This window comes from Mustela lutreola, chromosome 5 (genome assembly GCF_030435805.1).
Source record: "Mustela lutreola isolate mMusLut2 chromosome 5, mMusLut2.pri, whole genome shotgun sequence".
In the NCBI taxonomy this organism is placed as follows: Eukaryota; Metazoa; Chordata; class Mammalia; order Carnivora; family Mustelidae; genus Mustela; species Mustela lutreola.
The window spans coordinates 78,611,397-78,628,045 of record NC_081294.1 but is presented as its reverse complement, the minus strand read 5'-3'; the positions used below and the strand labels follow the sequence as shown (position 1 = coordinate 78,628,045).

The following is a 16,649-nucleotide window of genomic DNA, read 5'->3' as shown; positions in this document are numbered from 1 at the left end:
CACAATACTCAAAAATACAATTTCAGATGGATTAAGATTCTGAAGTGCATGTTAAAACAAGAAAGCTGCTGGAACTATGGCAACCACTAAGAAGATACAGCTATTTAAACGTAAGCTTGAATTAAATTTAGTAACATTAAATATTCAGTCCCGCAGTTTCACTAGCCACATTTCAAGTGCTCAGTAGCCGTATGCCCTATATATGAAGATATAGAAAATTTCCAACATATGGAAAGTTCCATTAGACAGCAATGTTCTAGGAGATAATATAGAAGCATGTTGTCATTACCTTGAAGTAGGCTACGTTTCATTAAAAGGAAGGAAAGAGTACTAAGTAAAAAGAAAATACAAAAAATTGGATCTCATTAAAATTAGGAGTTCCTGTTAATCAAAAGACATCATTAAGAGACAAAGAGTAAATGGGGCGCTCAGGTGGCTCAGTTGGTTAAAAGACAAAGAGTATCTCTATACACTACTATGGAATGATCACAGGTTTATATTCTAAAGTGAAAAACCAAAGCGGAGAAGAATATGTTTTGTAGTTTATAATTTACCTGAAAAAGCTGAAGACTGACACACATATATATTTGCTTATATATATATATATATATATATACACACACACATATATATATACACATGCACACATATATATACATACAAAAAGAAATAGTAAAAGGATAAAAATCTGATTACTTATAAGAGGAAAGAAGGACTAAAGTAGAGGAACAAGCATAGCAAATACGAGACTTTTCTAAATATACTTTCTTTTATAAATTTAGTTCAGAACCATTGTAATATTTTACAAACTATAAAAAAATTAAATTTTAAAAAGCAAGTCCTATTTTTTAAAAGATTTTATTTCTTTATTTGACAGAGAGATCACAAGTAGGCAGAGAGGCAGGCAGAGAGAGAGGGGGAAGCAGGCTCCCTGCTGAGCAGAGGGCCCGATGCGGGGCTCCATCCCAGGACCCTGGGATCATGACCTGAGCCAAAGGCAGAGGCTTCACCCACTGAGCCACCCAGGTGCCCCAGTAACCCCTATTTTTTACAAGTTTTTATTTAAATTCCAGTTAGCTAAAATACAGTGTAGTATTAGTTTCAGGCCTCAATTTGAAAGCAACTTAAAATAAATGAACCTAACTCTGTATGTACTTGGAAGCTTAACTACACAGAGATGAACTATTCCAAGATACTTTAATACACAATAATTTGTTCATACCTAGTGGGATACACCCTACAAACGAAAATAATGACAAAAATACTAAATTGATACTATAATCATATTGTTGGTGTAGTGCTGGTATTGTTTTCTGAGTCTGTTGTTTTAGTATAAGGTAACAAATGAGTAATTAGGTTGATATAAATGAAAACTGGGATTTTTGCTGTGGGAGAAAGGAGACATATATAATACTGAATGAAATTAACCAGACACAAAAACATAATGATACTATATGATTTAATTTTTATGGCGTTGGAACTCATGATAATGGTTAAATCAGAAGAGAATAATGATAGATGGATGGGGTGGGGTGGGTTGCTGGTATTTCTCTACTTCCTTACCTCTGTGGTGGTTACATGATTGGGTTGGCTTTGGATTATTCATTAAGCTGTACACTTACGTTACATGAACTTTTATGAATGTTGTGCTTCAGTTAAAGTGAGATTTGTGTGAAGCAGCTAAAACCAAGTTTAGTGGAAATTTAGAGCTTTTTATTTATTTGTTTTTAAATATTCTATTTATTCAATAGAGAGAGAAAAGGTAAGAAACCACGAGCAGGAAAGACCTTGAATCACGAAGGAAGTGTTGAAAAAGAAAAACAAAGGTCGGCCATCACATTGCCTTATTTCAAGCTTTAATACAAAGCTTTAATTACAAAGACAGCATGGTACTCACACAAAAACAGACACATAGACCAGTGGAACAGAGTAGAGAGTCCAGATGGACCTCCAACTCTATGGGCAGGAAAAAATATCCAGTGGAATAAAGGCAGTCTATTCAATAAATGGTGCTGGGAAAACTGGACAGCTATGTATAGAAGAATGAAACACGACCATTTTCTTACACCATACACAAGGATAAACTTGAAATGGATAAAACACTTCAATGTTGGGCAGGAATCTATCGAAATCCTAGAGGAGAACATAGGCAGTAACTTCTTCAACATCAGCCATAGCAACTTCTTTCAAGCCATGTCTCCAAAGGAAAAGGAAACAAAAGCAAAAATGACCTTTTGGGATTTCATCAAGATCAAAAGCTTCTGCACAGCAAAGGAAACAGTCAACAAAACAGAGAGGCAACCCATGGAATGGGAGAAGATACTCACAAATGACACTACAACCAAAGGGCTGATATCCAAGATCTATAAAGAACTCCTCAAACTCAACACACACAAAACAGATAATCATGTCAAAAAATGGGCAGAAGACATGAACAGACACTTCTCCAAAGAAGACATACAAATGCCTAACATACACATGAAAAAATGTTCATCATCATTAGTCATCAGGTAGATTCAAATCAAAACCACATTGAGATACCACCTTACACCAGTTAGAATGGCCAAAGTTAACAAGATAGGAAACAATAAGAGTTGGAGAGGATGTGGAGAAAGGGGAACCTTCTTACACTATTGGTGGGAATGCAAGTTGGTGTAGCCACTTTGGAAAACAGTGTGGTGATTCCTCAAGAAGTTAAAAATAGAGCTACCCTATGACCATGCAATGGCACTACTGGGTATTTACCCCAAAGATACAGATGTAGTGAAAAGAAGGGCCATATGTACCCCAATGTTCATAGCAGCAATGGCCACAATCACTAAACTGTGGAAAGGGCCAACATGCCCTTCAATAGATGAATGGATAAAGAAGATATGGTCCATATATATAGTGGAATATTACACAGCCATCAGAAAGGATGAATACTGAACTTTTGTATCAACATGGATGGGACTGGAAGAGATTATGCTGGGTGAAATAAGTCAAGCAGAGAAAGTCAATTATCATATGGTTTCACTTACTTGTGGAGCATAAGGAATAACATGGAGGACATTAGGAGAAGGAAAGTGAAGTGGGGTAAATTGGTGGGGGAGATGAAGCATAAGAGACTGTGAACTATGAGAAACAAACTGAGGGTTTTGGAGGGGAGAGGGTTTAGGGGCATGGGTGAGCCTGGTGGTGGGTATTAAAGAGGGCACAGATTGAGTGGAGCACTGGGTGTGGTGCATCAACAATGAATCTTGGAACACTGAAAAAAAAAACTTTAATTTGAAAAAACTTTAATCTCAATAAATGAATACAAAGAAAATATGAGGAAGGAAATAAAGTTAAGAGCAGAAATTAATAAAATAGAAAGCAAATATATAAGAAATGGAATCCCCAAAGTCAAAAGTTAGTTTTTGGAAGAGCCAATGTAATTAATAAACTACTTCCCAGTCTAGTCAGGAAAAATAAGAAGTGACAATAACTAACATCAGGTTTGAAAAGGGGAATAGCACTACAGATCCTACAGATGTTAAAAAGATCACAACAAGACATTATAACAACATCATAACAAAAAACAGCTTAGATGAAATTAACATAATTTTGGGAAATATAATTTATAAATCAATAAAAATATAAATATAAACAATTCTATTACTGATAAAGAAATATAATTTCATGACTTAAAACTTTCCCACAGGGGCGCCTGGGTGGCTCAGTGGATTAAGCCGCTGCCTTCGGCTCAGGTCATGATCTCAGGGTCCTGGGATCGAGTCCCACGTCGGGCTCTCTGCTCAGCAGGGAGCCTGCTTCCTCCTCTCTCTCTGCCTGCCTCTCTGCCTACTTGTGATCTCTGTCTGTCAAATAAATAAATAAAATCTTTAAAAAAAAAAAAACTTTCCCACAAAGAAAACTAAAGCACAGAGACCATCACTAGTGATTCCACTAAATAATTAAGAAAGAAATATCACCAATCTAAATAAACATGTTCAAAGAATAGAAAAGAGAGAAAAAAACCTTTGAATTTGTTTAATAACCTTGACCCCAAACCCTTGTAAGAAAAGAAAATGACAAACTTATCTTGAGGGTTAAGTATAAAGGCAAAACCCCACTATGATGATGTCTTAACTGGTTGTTTTTGTTTTGTATGAACATCATTTTTAGACTAAATAAAACAGCTGTAATTTTTGCTTAGAGATTCTAAAGAATAAGCATAATGTGCATGAATTCAGAGAACATTTTTGAGGATATGTCATTATTACAGCTCTTCTATGAAAACAGTATGTATGTAGATGGCAAACAGATGGTTCTAGAACAGCCAAGAATTTAGGATGAAACAAAAAATTTTTTCCTTTTTCTCTGCAGCACAGGAGAGAGCATATGTGATTGCATATTCATTCCTAGATTCAAAGACAAGTTCCAGATGAATATATAATGATCTTCTGTGTTTTTAGCTTGAGGAGGAAATTGTTATCCTAATTCTTTTCTTTTTCATAAATGCAGTATAAAAGAGACATACAATTTATTTGTATCCTGAACCATTCTCATCTAGTCTACTAAAACTGGGAACAAAGTGAGTAACCACTTTTATGGTTTAGTTTTTGTTTTTAAAAAAAATCTTTACCCACAAACTCCTTACTTCCCATAATACTTCAGTCAGAACCCTAGGCTATGATCCACATTCACTTGACATTCTTCCAAATGTTAATTCTTTCTGATATTCATATTATATCCATTATATCCAATGTAAAAGCCTCTTCGCAATTTAATCCATCTTCACCCTAACCCTGCAAAATGTATTTAGTCTCTGGGATATTATTGTTTTCCTCTAACTGTAAATATTGAAGGCAACAAACACCAAGACTTCGTTATCAGTCATGTTGTTAAAATTTTATCATTCATATATTTTCCAGGCATTGTTTTTTCCTTCTGTTTACTCAATTATTAAGATCTTTTTCCTTCCCTCTTACCAGTTTGAGGTTTCTCTATTATACAATGAATTCTATTGTACTGTCTAGTTTTTTTAATCCAATGTATTCCTTTTTTAAAAAATATTTTATTTATTTATTTGACAGAGAGATCACAAGCAGGCAGAGAGGCAGGCAGAGGGAGAGGGGGAAGCAGGCTCTTCACTGAGCAAAGAGCCCGATGTGGGGCTCGATCCCAGGACCCTGAGATCATGACTTGAACTGAAGGCAGAAGCTTAACTCACTGATCCACCCAGGTGCCCCCCAAATGTATTTCATATGCTCTGCAAGCTTTCTTAATTACAGCACTCTAAGGGTTTTCAAAGTACAGTTATCAGTTTCAAAGTCAAAACAGATGTGAGAAAATATCTAATTAACCTATGGGAAAGCCTACTAATGGCATATATTTTAACAAATAAAAACACCTGGAAATGTCAAAAACATTCTACCACTGTTAACTAATAATACCGCAAAGGGGAAACATTCTATACCCTACCTATCCTGGCAAAGGGCAAACTGCTTCAACTCCAAAAGAACAATACACTAACATAACATTGATGTGTCCAAACTATAATTTTCACATGGAATACTTAAGTCAGTTGTTTGCTGTTGAGCATTTTTGCCACATTAATATATTTATTCTAAAAAATTTGTAATTAATTTTAACATAATTAATTTTAAATGGTAAGCAGAAATTTACATCTCAGAGGTAACATCTTAGATACCAATCTAAACAAAATTAAATTGCCCATCAAAAATCTTAGAAAGAATTAACACGAGACACATGTTGTCTACTGTTGCACAGGACATCAATTTTGTTTTGATCTGTAAAATATTATCAATAGGAGAAGTACAGATAAAACTGCTTTCCTGAATTTCCCAAACTGATAGATTTTACTTTTATAAAATATGCTTGTTTTTATAAGTAAGCTCCACACTGGGCTTGAACTCACAACCCTGAGATCAAGAACTGAGCTGAGATCAACAGCTAGAACACTTATCCAACTGAGCCATCCAAGTGCCCCAGTATTGTAAAATATGTTGATATACACTGTAAACTAACAGAAGGGATTAGTGTCTAGACAGTATAATGTTAAGTGAAATAACATTCACAACAGTCAGAGAAAGACAGATACTATATGGTTTCCTTCACATGTATAATTTAAGAAACAAAACAAATGAGCAAAGCGGGGGAGGGGGGTGGTGGGAAAGGAGAGAGAAACAAACCAAGATATGGACTCTCAACTATAGAGAACACACTGAAGGTTACCAGCGAGGAGGTGGGGGTGGGGTGGGGGTGAAACAGGTGGTGGGGATTAAGGTGTGCACTTGTCCTGATGAGAACCAGGTGATGTACTGAATTGCTGAATCACTATATTGTCCACCCGAAACTAACACAGGACATCATAACATAACATAATACTGTATGTTAACTACACTGGAATTAAAAATTTTGAACTTAACTAAAAAAAAGAAGGACTTACTATTTGAACAAAATAGAAACACATATACATCAACATGATTCTGTATAACTCAGGCACGCAGTTAAAATTGTTAGGAAATTGCACTCTTTCCAAAGGATTTTTGTTTTATAAAATTCAAGCAATAAATATTTCCTTTCTAGAATTATGTAGTCATTATTAAGGCACTCAGTGAACACTATGACAAGCATTCTTTTCTAAAGAATCATGATTGGATCAATACGCAGTTGGAGAGGAAGAAGAAAGTAGCAAAGTGCCTGGGTGAATTACAAATATTCCAGCTCTCTAGAAGTTATTTTATTCATGCTCTTATACATCACACTTTATATGTAAGGAATTATCCAGTCCACAAAGTTATTGGCAGACAGTGGACTACCTAAAAAGTAAAATATCAACATTGACAGAAAAAGACTGCTCAAGTGGATGACTGGAATGGTGCAGTATTCCTGCATGTATCAACAGTTCGTCTTTGTTACTGTCACTCATTTAAGTTTAAATATTTGGTGGCTGGAGATATTTTTCTGTGTTATTAGCTATATTTATCCTTTCATTTATATATTTTTAAAAAGATATTATTTATTTATTTGACAGAAAGAGAGATTACAAGTAGGCAGAGCGGCAGACAGAGAGAGAGAGAGGGAGGGATCCCAGGACCCTGAGATCATGAGCTGAGCTGAAGGCAGAGGCTTAACCCACTGAGTCACCCAGGCGCCCCTTATTTATTTTTTTTTAAGTAGGCTCCATGCCCAACATGGAGCCCAAGGTAGGGCTTAAACCCACAACCCTGAGATCAAGACCTGAGCTGAGGTCAAGAGTTGGTCACTTAACCAACTGAGCCACCCAGGTATCCCTACATTTTTCCTTTTAAAGAATTTTCCATTTTTCTGCATGTGGCTGTCCAATTTTCCCAGCACCATTTATTGAAAAGGCTGTCTTTTTTCCATTGGACATTCTTTCCTGCTTTGTCGAAGATTAAATGAAATTGGACCATTTCCTTACACCACACACAAAAATAGACTCAAAATGGATGAAGGACCTCAATGTACGAAAGGAATCCATCAAAATCCTTGAGGAGAACACGGGCAGCAACCTCTTCGACCTCTGCCGCAGCAACATCTTCCTAGGAACAACGCAAAAGGCAAGGGAAGCAAGGGAAAAAATGAACTACTGGGATTTCATCAAGATCAAAAGCTTTTGCACAGCAAAGGAAACAGTTAACAAAATCAAAAAACAACTGACAGAATGGGAGAAGATATTTGCAAACGACATATCAGATAAAGGACTAGTGTCCAGAATCTATAAAGAACTTAGCAAACTCAACACCCAAAGAACAAATAATCCAATCAAGAAATGGGCAGAAGACATGAACAGACATTTCTGCAAAGAAGACATCCAGATGGCGAACAGACACATGAAAAAGTGCTCCATATCACTCGGCATCAGGGAAATACAAATCAAAACCACAATGAGATATCACCTCACACCAGTCAGAATGGCTAAAATCAACAAGTCAGGAAATGACAGATGCTGGCGAGGATGCGGAGAAAGGGGAACCCTCCTACACTGTTGGTGGGAATGCAAGCTGGTGCAGCCACTCTGGAAAACAGCATGGAGGTTCCTCAAAATGTTGAAAATAGAACTGCCCTATGACCCAGCAATTGCACTATTGGGTATTTACCCTAAAGATACAAATGTAGTGATCCAAAGGGACACATGCACCTGAATGTTTATAGCAGCAATGTCCACAATAGCCAAACTATGGAAAGAACCTAGATGTCCATCAACAGATGAATGGATCAAGAAGATGTGGTATATATACACAATGGAATACTATGCAGCCATCAAAAGAAATGAAATCTTGCCATTTGCAACAACGTGGATGGAACTAGAGCGTATCATGCTTAGCGAAATAAGTCAAGCAGAGAAAGACAACTATCATATGATCTCCCTGATATGAGGAAGTGGTGATGCAACATGGAGGCTTAAATGGGTAGAAGAATAAATGAAACAAGATGGGATTGGGAGGGAGACAAACCATAAGTGACTCTTAATCTCACAAAACAAACTGAGGGTTGCCGGGGGGAGGGGGTTGGGGAGAAGGGGGTGGGATTATGGACATTGGGGAGGGTATGTGATTTGGTGAGTGCTGTGAAGTGTGTAAACCTGGTGATTCACAGACCTGGGGATAAAAATATATGTTTATAAAAAATATATGTTTATAAAAAATAAAAAATTAAAAAAAAAAAGAATTTTCCAACTTCCAGACCCATTTCCTTTCAAGTCTACTCAAAATGTGTTTTTCAAACAATATCCAAATCCCAAATTTCAGACATTACTGGTATTCTCATCTCTCTTGGTTAGAGAAAGCAATGAAATAAAAGAAATAAGTTATGAATTTTCTTGATAGGAAGAGAGTTTATACACTAAGTGTTCTGATACCTGAAATATTAACATTATAGCACACCAATATTCTCCCTTTAAATCAACTGCATTTTAATTTGCATCCACTGTGACTTTCACAATGCAAAGACGTGCATTCCTACTAATCACTTTGTCATCAGTAGGAACTGCAATCATATTTAGTGCCAAAACACAGCACTGAGGTCTTTCAAGCTAGCTCTAGGACCAGAAAATCCCATTATTTTGTTCTATTATATATGAAGAAGAAAATAACCATTAAAATAATATATCTGAAAGTGATCTTTAAAATGTTAAATATATACATGTAAATTGGAAAAGTGAGTTAAATCTTTGCCCTTATGTTGAACTGTTCTATGTTACACCCAATTCATACACTATCAAATGTATTTATTCTTTCATTCAACAAGCATTTACTAATCATATCTCATATACTGCATTCTGTCATGTGAGAATATTAAATATGCAAAATTATAAGGCATGTTAATCTATTTGCAGTTAACATCATTATTTGGAGAAGAATAACTTATAACTCACTTTTCCCCTATTACCTGGAATAGTAAAACAAGGAATCTTCCATTCCCTTTCCTAATCTCTGCGCATCTCCTTCCCTTGTATCCATGATCTCTATAAGAAGTCAGAAAGTCATCCTGTAAAATTGCTGAAGATTTAAAAAAGTGAGAAAACAAAGAAAAAAATTAAAAAGAACAAAAAAAAAATTGCTGAAGATTGTCCTCACGCTATTCAGAAAGTTTCTGAAATGTAAAGGGCCACTATGGATACATTTAAGTATTTGAATAATTTACCTTTCATTAGGTGTACTATTCTCAAATATGGTATTTACTTATTTCAAAGTATACTGCCCTCTAAAATAATACGAAAATTAATTCTAAGTTAAATGGATTTTGAATGGCAAATTTGAACACACAACTGCTTCTGATGTAACAGTTCTCTTTAAAGCACTGAGTAATATATGGAATTTTGAATCATTATATTGTATACCTGAATTGAATCTAACATTGTATTTTAACTGTACTGGAATTACAATTAAAAAAACAATTAACTCATCTTTTATTTTTGTGGAATATATCAATAAAAACACAAAATTAAAGGTTGTCAAGTCCTATACCCAATAGTTTTATATTCCACCAATACAAATATGTGTTCTGAGGCATGCTTATAATTTCCATATACTTAGCTATATGGAGCTATTAGCTATATCTAATTTTAGATATTTTAGATATTAATAATTAGATAATTAGCTATTATCTAATGTTTTAGAGTGTCATTGTCAAAAAAGACTAGTTTGCCAAAATGGCATTTATTTAAAGTCTGACCTAGAAAATATGTAGCATTTTATTAAATGGTGTATCACTCAAGATTTAATTCAAATGCCATCTCTACCACCATGCCTTCTCTGATTCCCTCTTCCATTCCCAAATGTTCTCTCACAGTCTCTCTCCTTTCTTTGAACATCCGTTGCAATTTATTTTTACATTTTTTTTAGGTTATCATCATTAAATCGTGTATTATTATAGTTTGAGGAAATATCTCATCTTCCATGATATTATGCTTATGTTATGCAAAGAGTATTGCACATTTTTCATTCCCACTTTTGGTATCAGAATGCCTTACACATATCTGTTGCTCAAAATATTTTTTTGAATGACGGATTTATGCTTTAAATAATCCTTAAACCAATTCCCAAAAGGAATTAAAGACTTTCCAGGTCATTTATTACCTGTACCCAAAACTGGTACTTTCTTTCTAATTTTAGACCTTTACATTATGTTACTTTTATTGTTCTTTAATGGGTTTGAATTTCTTACCCTTTTTTCTCAAAAATAAACTATAAGTTCCCTGAGGTCAAGGACAGTCTTTTATTACTCATATACTCCCAGAATTCTTAGCACAGGGGGTGCTAAGCAGAAGTGTTCAATTCAATGGATTAAGTGTTGCCAAAGACTCACCTAAGAAGCATTTCAGAACATAGCAAACAGTCACCTCCTGGCCAATGGAATAAAATCCCTCCAAATTTGCTTACCATGGCATTGACATTTAACTGATCCCCCTTCCTATTCCGAATGTGAATGCAGGCGATTGGCAAATTCAGTCCTACCCCAGTAGCCAGATTTCTCAGGTCAGCAGCACTGTATTCCCCACGCAACAGCAAACTGTTATTATCAGAACCAGGTCCTAAAGAGGCCCGATAGAGATAGGTCTGAGAAAGTCTCTCAACTGTAGTGACATCTATTGTGGCTGATGTCAGAGGATTTGAAGCCATCTTCCTCCCATACCTCAGTTCCTCTGGAGAGCCACAGCACCTTTGAGAACAACAAACTGGGCTCTGGTTCACCTTGATACACACAAAAAAAAGTAAGCACCCCAGAAATAAAAAGGAAATACAGGCCAGAGCAATCACTAAATACAGGTTCTGGGTAGAAAGGTGGCCTCCTGTTTCCCAAGTATCTTCAAAGTTTGAGAGGACCTGAGGAGCAGAGTTGCTCAAGAGTATACCCAATGTGACGGAAGAGGAAAGTGGTGGGTCTCCATGGTCCCGAACCTCCACCACCACCCTCTGCTTAACCGCATCAGTGGAAAGAATTAAGCGGGCAGTTCGGAGTTCTCCCATACTGGCTGAAATTCTGAAAAGCCTGGAGTCAGAAGCCTGAGAAATATGGTAGGAAAGCCAAGCATTAGAGCCACTGTCTGCATCCTCCGCTACCACTTTTGTGACCAAGTGTCCACTCCTGGCAGAGCGGGGCACAATTTCTACTGGAACAGAGCCATTCCTGGGCACAGGAAACAAGATGACTGGAGCATTGTCGTTCCTATCTATCACAAACAAGTTCATGATCACTGTTGCACTTCTGGGAGGAATACCACCATCCCGGGCTTCTACTTGGAAGTGAAACCCCCTGAGCTGCTCAAAGTCAAAGGAAATTTTGGCAGTAATAGCCCCGCTGGGTGATTCTACTGCCACCAAGCTAGAGACTTTCTGCCTTTCAGAGATAATATCCAACAACTCATAGAAGACAAGGCCGTTCTTCCCCAGGTCTGGATCCTGGGCAAACACCCGGCCTAGAGACGCCCCAGGACCATTGTTTTCAGCCACAAAAAGTTCCTGTTGTGGTTGAGCAAAGCTTGGTGAATTGTCATTCACATCAGCAACAAACACAGTCAGTTTCCTGCGGGTGCTCAAGGGGGGCGAGCCACCATCTGAGGCAGTGATCAGGACCTGGTATTCGCTGACCTGCTCCCGGTCCAGCGGCCCATCAGTCAGCAAGCTATAGTAGTTGTCAAAGGAAGACTTCAGCTTGAAAGGGCCTCCGCTGGACACGCTACAGATGGCCTTACCATTGGGACCGAGATCCTCATCCCTGAGACTAAGGAGAGCAATCACTGTGCCAGGGGGAGCGTCCTCAGAAATCGAACTGGAGAGAGTCAGGAAATTGACCTCAGGGGCGTGATCGTTCACATCAGTCACTTCCACCAGCAATTTGACAGTACTAGCTAACCCGAAGGTGCCCTCATCCCTCGCCTCAATGTAAGCCTCCAACAACGTTTCAGGCGGACCTAGAGAAGCAGCCACCCGCACCTCCCCATTTCTAGGGTGCACGTGGAAGTGGTGTCTCAGCGCTGCTCGAGTGCTGTTGCTTAAGAAGTACCGGATTTCCCCGTTGGAGCCTTCATCTGGGTCCGAGGCCTGAACTCGTAATAACACAGTCCCGTTGGGGGCAGTCTCTGGTACCTTGGCGCGGTAGACTGTGTGCTCAAATACAGGCGCGTTGTCGTTTGTGTCCACCACTAGGACCGTAACGTGTGCGTCTCCCGAGCGCGCCGGCTGCCCGCCGTCCCTGGCAGTGAGCACCAGCTGGTGGGTGGCGCGCTGCTCCCGATCCAGCGCTTTCTCTAATACCAACTCCGGGTATTCACTACCGTCCACCCGCGATCCCATGATCAGGTGAAAGTGCTGGCTGAGGCTCAGACTGTAGTTTAGGACCCCGTTGCTTCCCTCGTCAGCATCTTGAGCATTGGGGAGAGTAAAGCGGGCTCCGGGCATCAGGAACTCGGGGATGTGCAGCTGCACGTCGCCAGCAGGGAAGAGAGGCGAGTTGTCGTTGGTGTCCACGATGTGAACTCTCATCGTGTGGAGCTCCAGCGGGTCCTCAAGCACCAGCTCATAGGTCAAGACGCAGACAGCTTTGGTCTCACACAGCCGTTCACGGTCCGCCGGCTCTAGGACCACCAAACTACCGCTGGCCGGATCCACCCCGAAGTAGGGCTCTCGGTGTCTGGAAAGGAAGCGAAAGTTCCTCAAGGACAGGGCGGCCGCCGACAGCCCCAAGTCCGCGGAAACATTGCCTACGGCTACGCCCCGCACGGTCTCCTCCAGCACTGAATATTCCAGCTGTCCGGCGGCAGAGCCGCAGGAGACCCACAGACACAGAACCGCCACCCTCCAGCCCACCATCCTCCCTCTCGGCGTCCTCGCTCCACCAACTGCGACCCAGGACCATGCTCCGGACTCCCGGAGAGCATGAACCGCTAGAAAGAGCAAGGGCCGGCTGCCCGCTGCCGCGGGCTAGAGATGCCCAGAGCGCCGACGTTCGGCAGCCTGGACGCACTGGAGTTGCCCAGGGCTGGCCGGCTGGAAGATCTGCTCGCTGGATTGGAAGTGCGGCAGCCGTCTGGGAAAGCGGAGCTGGCGGGTGAGGAGGAGCGCAGCGCCGCCTAGGGGTGCAGAGACGAGGTAAACAGCTCGGGCTAGGGAGGCACCGTCTCCACTCGCCGCTGGCAGGGATCTCTCCGAAGTCCTGGCGGCCGGCGCCAGGCGGGGCACGGAAGACGCTGGGAGAAGCTAACCCATCTTCCCTCGAACAGAAGGACAACGCCCTAAGGCCAGCCTCCGCGTAACCTCCACAGCCAACGCCTAAAGACCGCGCGTAACTAGGACTGAGCTGGGCTGGGCTTCTCTCGCCACGGTGTGACGGCGGAACGTCCAGTCCGGGGCTAGTCCAGGGCTCTCGAACCCCCCAGAACCCCTACGGTGCGGGCGAAGAGAGCGGAACTGCCAGAAAAACCACGGGGCGGAGGCGGAGAGAGGCGGGATCCGAGCCACGAATGACCACGCCTTCGAAGCTTAAGGAAACAGGAGCCCCCAAACTAAGGACTGAGGGGCATCACATGCTGGATTCCCAGACTCTCCGCGGCGGGTTAAAGCCTCTCCTGCACCTTCTTTTATACCAGGAGCCAAATTTTCAATAGAGGCGATCAGCGAGGGGCAAATTGGGAAATAGATGCCTCCTCAAGCTTCCCTGGGACTCTGGCTTTTCGAGGCACCCAGGTGGGTGAGCGCAAAGCTTACAGTTTGGCTTTTTGCGGGTCAGCGGTTTCTCTTTCCCCAGGAGGTCCTGGGGCGGAGTGCCTTACCAGGCGCCCTTGACTCTCTGGTTAAGAGAGGTTAGAAACCAGTCAATACAAGCTCCTGAAACTCAGACTGACACTCATCCCCAGCAGGACGTGACAAGTGGAGTGGGAAGAAAGTCACTGAGATACTCTCCATTGTGTGACCACGGAACTAGTCTGTAAATTTACTCTCTGTAGATATTTGGAAAATAGCATTGAGGCAGGGTAGGAACTGACTAGCTGTCCATACATTCTCCAACTTCCTTTTTAGGTCGGTCTCCTGGAGGGAAATCGTAATATTGATCAGTTCTATGAAAAACATCTCTGAGCTATAAGAAATATCTCCAAATTTCTTCTTGCACCCTACAACCAGAGGATCTCCCTGAGGGGGAAGGCGATTTCCCTGAAGAGGAGGAGAGCTGAAAAAAGAGAGTGCCCTCAAATGACTATTAAGTACTAAATTTCTTAAACTTCTTTTAATACAGTTGCAGGGTCCAAAGCCTCAGGAACCAAAATTTGAAAGACAAAAGCTGAATACTGATCAAGAATTGAAGCTTTCACTGTGATGTTCTTTTTTTCTTTCTCTTTCTTTTTAAGATTTTACCCATTTATTTGTGAGAGAGAAAGAGAGAGAGAGAGAAAGAGAGAGAGGGAGGACACAAGCAGGGGGAGTAGCAGGCAAAGGCAGAATCAGGTTCCCTGCTGGGTAAGGAGCCCCATGTGGGAATGGATTCTAGGACCCCAGGATCATGACCTGAGCGGAAAGCAGATGCTTAACTGACTGAGCCACCCAGCCTTACCAGGGCAATGTATTTTCTGGTCAGAAAACTGCCTAGAAGTGTTGATAATTATTGAAGCTGAAGCTGGATACTAGGGAGCTAATTACACAATTCTCTTAACTTGGGTATATGTTTGAACACTGTTACAATAATTTCTTAAATTGCTGATTAAAATGAGAGGTGGGGAGGCAGGCTGTTTCAGCATTCTGGCTTTAAGACTTAAAGTGGGATTGGTAAATTCATTATGCCACTGGGAACCAATCACCTCCCTGGGAACAATACAAACCCAACCACTTATCTCTTCCAGGGAAGCAGGGCAAGCAGCAACATAAGGCAATTTAAGTAGTAAATGTCCTAGACTAATTTGTCTTTCTGAGTTAAGGAACCAAGAAAATCATTGACGCCAAGTCTTGGATAAAATCAAAGCAGAAAATATTCAGCCCCGTTGAAGTGTTAGGTAGAGCTGTAAGTATAGCCATCTTGCGGAATGCTCATTAGGATGTGAAACAACCCATAAAAATTAAATTTATTCACCAAATTTCAGAATCAGAATTAATTATCTACTTCAGTGTCAGAGATTAGGATTTGCATTTCCTCATTTTCATTTAATGCTAACAGCTTTGGGGTGCAAAGCTATACTTTTCACTTTTCCATTAGCAGCCCCTGAAATATATCTGGAGAGACGCACTCAACTTTTGGAAGGCCCCTGATTTTAAGACCTGCAATCAAGTTTCCAGTTATACTGGGTTTAGAATTTCCGAGCTCTGTCTAGGACAATATGTGTGGGTGTGGATTAGTAAGTGGGGAAAAGGAAAAACATACTGAGAATCGAATGAAAAATCTTGACAAAAATTCTTACCCCTACACATACCTCTCAGACTTCTGGCTTCCCCTCTCTTCCCATTTCTCTGTCTAACCTGCCACTGATGATTATTTTTAAAGGATTTAATTTCTGTCAAGAATAAGTGAATAGCACTCACCTAGTGGGATTTGTTCTGTCACCTGCCTCCCTATCTATCTCCCTATCTACTATCTGTAGGCATAAATGGGATTTGTAGGAAAGCAATATTCAGGAGATATTTGGAATATTTAGATATCCCGAAGATGAGAATATCTCAAGAGTCTTTCCTTTTGTATAAGATAACAAGGTGAACACTAAATCCACGATCTCGTAAAATTTCTCTTTAGCGAACTTCTCTTTAGCGAACTTCTCTTTTGCCATTTTATGCCATTTGCCGTAGTTTCCCCTTATTCAGACATTTTTGAGCTTTACTCAGGTACAAGTACAACTTTAAGTGGACTCAATACAAAAACAGTTTTGATTTCTGCTTGGGTTCTATTGCCAAGACATTATTATAAGTCTCTCCCAACCAAGCTTAGCCTTAAATTATAAATTCAAGAGATTTCTAGCCATAACGCGTAAGCTCCTACCAGAGATCTTGCAGCCAAATGAGAAAATAGTAAATCTAACACATACCACAAAAGTGATGAGGGATAGAAGCAGAAAAATGTTCACATTTAACCCAGAAGACTGACCACTAGCCTGCATAGTATTAATAAGGATCAAATACATCCTTAAAGGGTCTCATTACTGCCTGTATATCTGTTAGTTA

General features: G+C 40.2%; 5 protein-coding genes across 7 annotated transcripts in view; all 5 read right to left on the bottom strand.

Moving 5' to 3' along the window:
* LOC131832160 (protocadherin alpha-1-like) overlaps window positions 1-16,649 on the bottom strand; it is a 157,107-nt gene that overhangs the window by 39,323 nt on the left and 101,135 nt on the right.
* The window catches only part of LOC131832159 (protocadherin alpha-3-like), a 149,815-nt gene that overhangs the window by 39,326 nt on the left and 93,840 nt on the right, over window positions 1-16,649 (bottom strand).
* The window catches only part of LOC131832161 (protocadherin alpha-6-like), a 119,504-nt gene that overhangs the window by 36,103 nt on the left and 66,752 nt on the right, over window positions 1-16,649 (bottom strand).
* The window catches only part of LOC131832162 (protocadherin alpha-7-like), a 109,355-nt gene that overhangs the window by 36,103 nt on the left and 56,603 nt on the right, over window positions 1-16,649 (bottom strand).
* The window catches only part of LOC131832158 (protocadherin alpha-C2), a 114,516-nt gene that overhangs the window by 69,494 nt on the left and 28,373 nt on the right, over window positions 1-16,649 (bottom strand). Inside the window, exon 1 of one of the 3 annotated variants that reach the window (XM_059174815.1) lies at window positions 10,893-13,911. The exons of the other annotated variants lie outside the window; for them this stretch is intronic. Within the exon in view, the coding sequence (XP_059030798.1) occupies window positions 10,893-13,322 (2,430 nt within the window). The 5' untranslated portion in view covers window positions 13,323-13,911. Of the gene's footprint in view, window positions 1-10,892; window positions 13,912-16,649 lie in introns of those variants that run through there. 3 annotated transcript variants of the gene reach the window in all.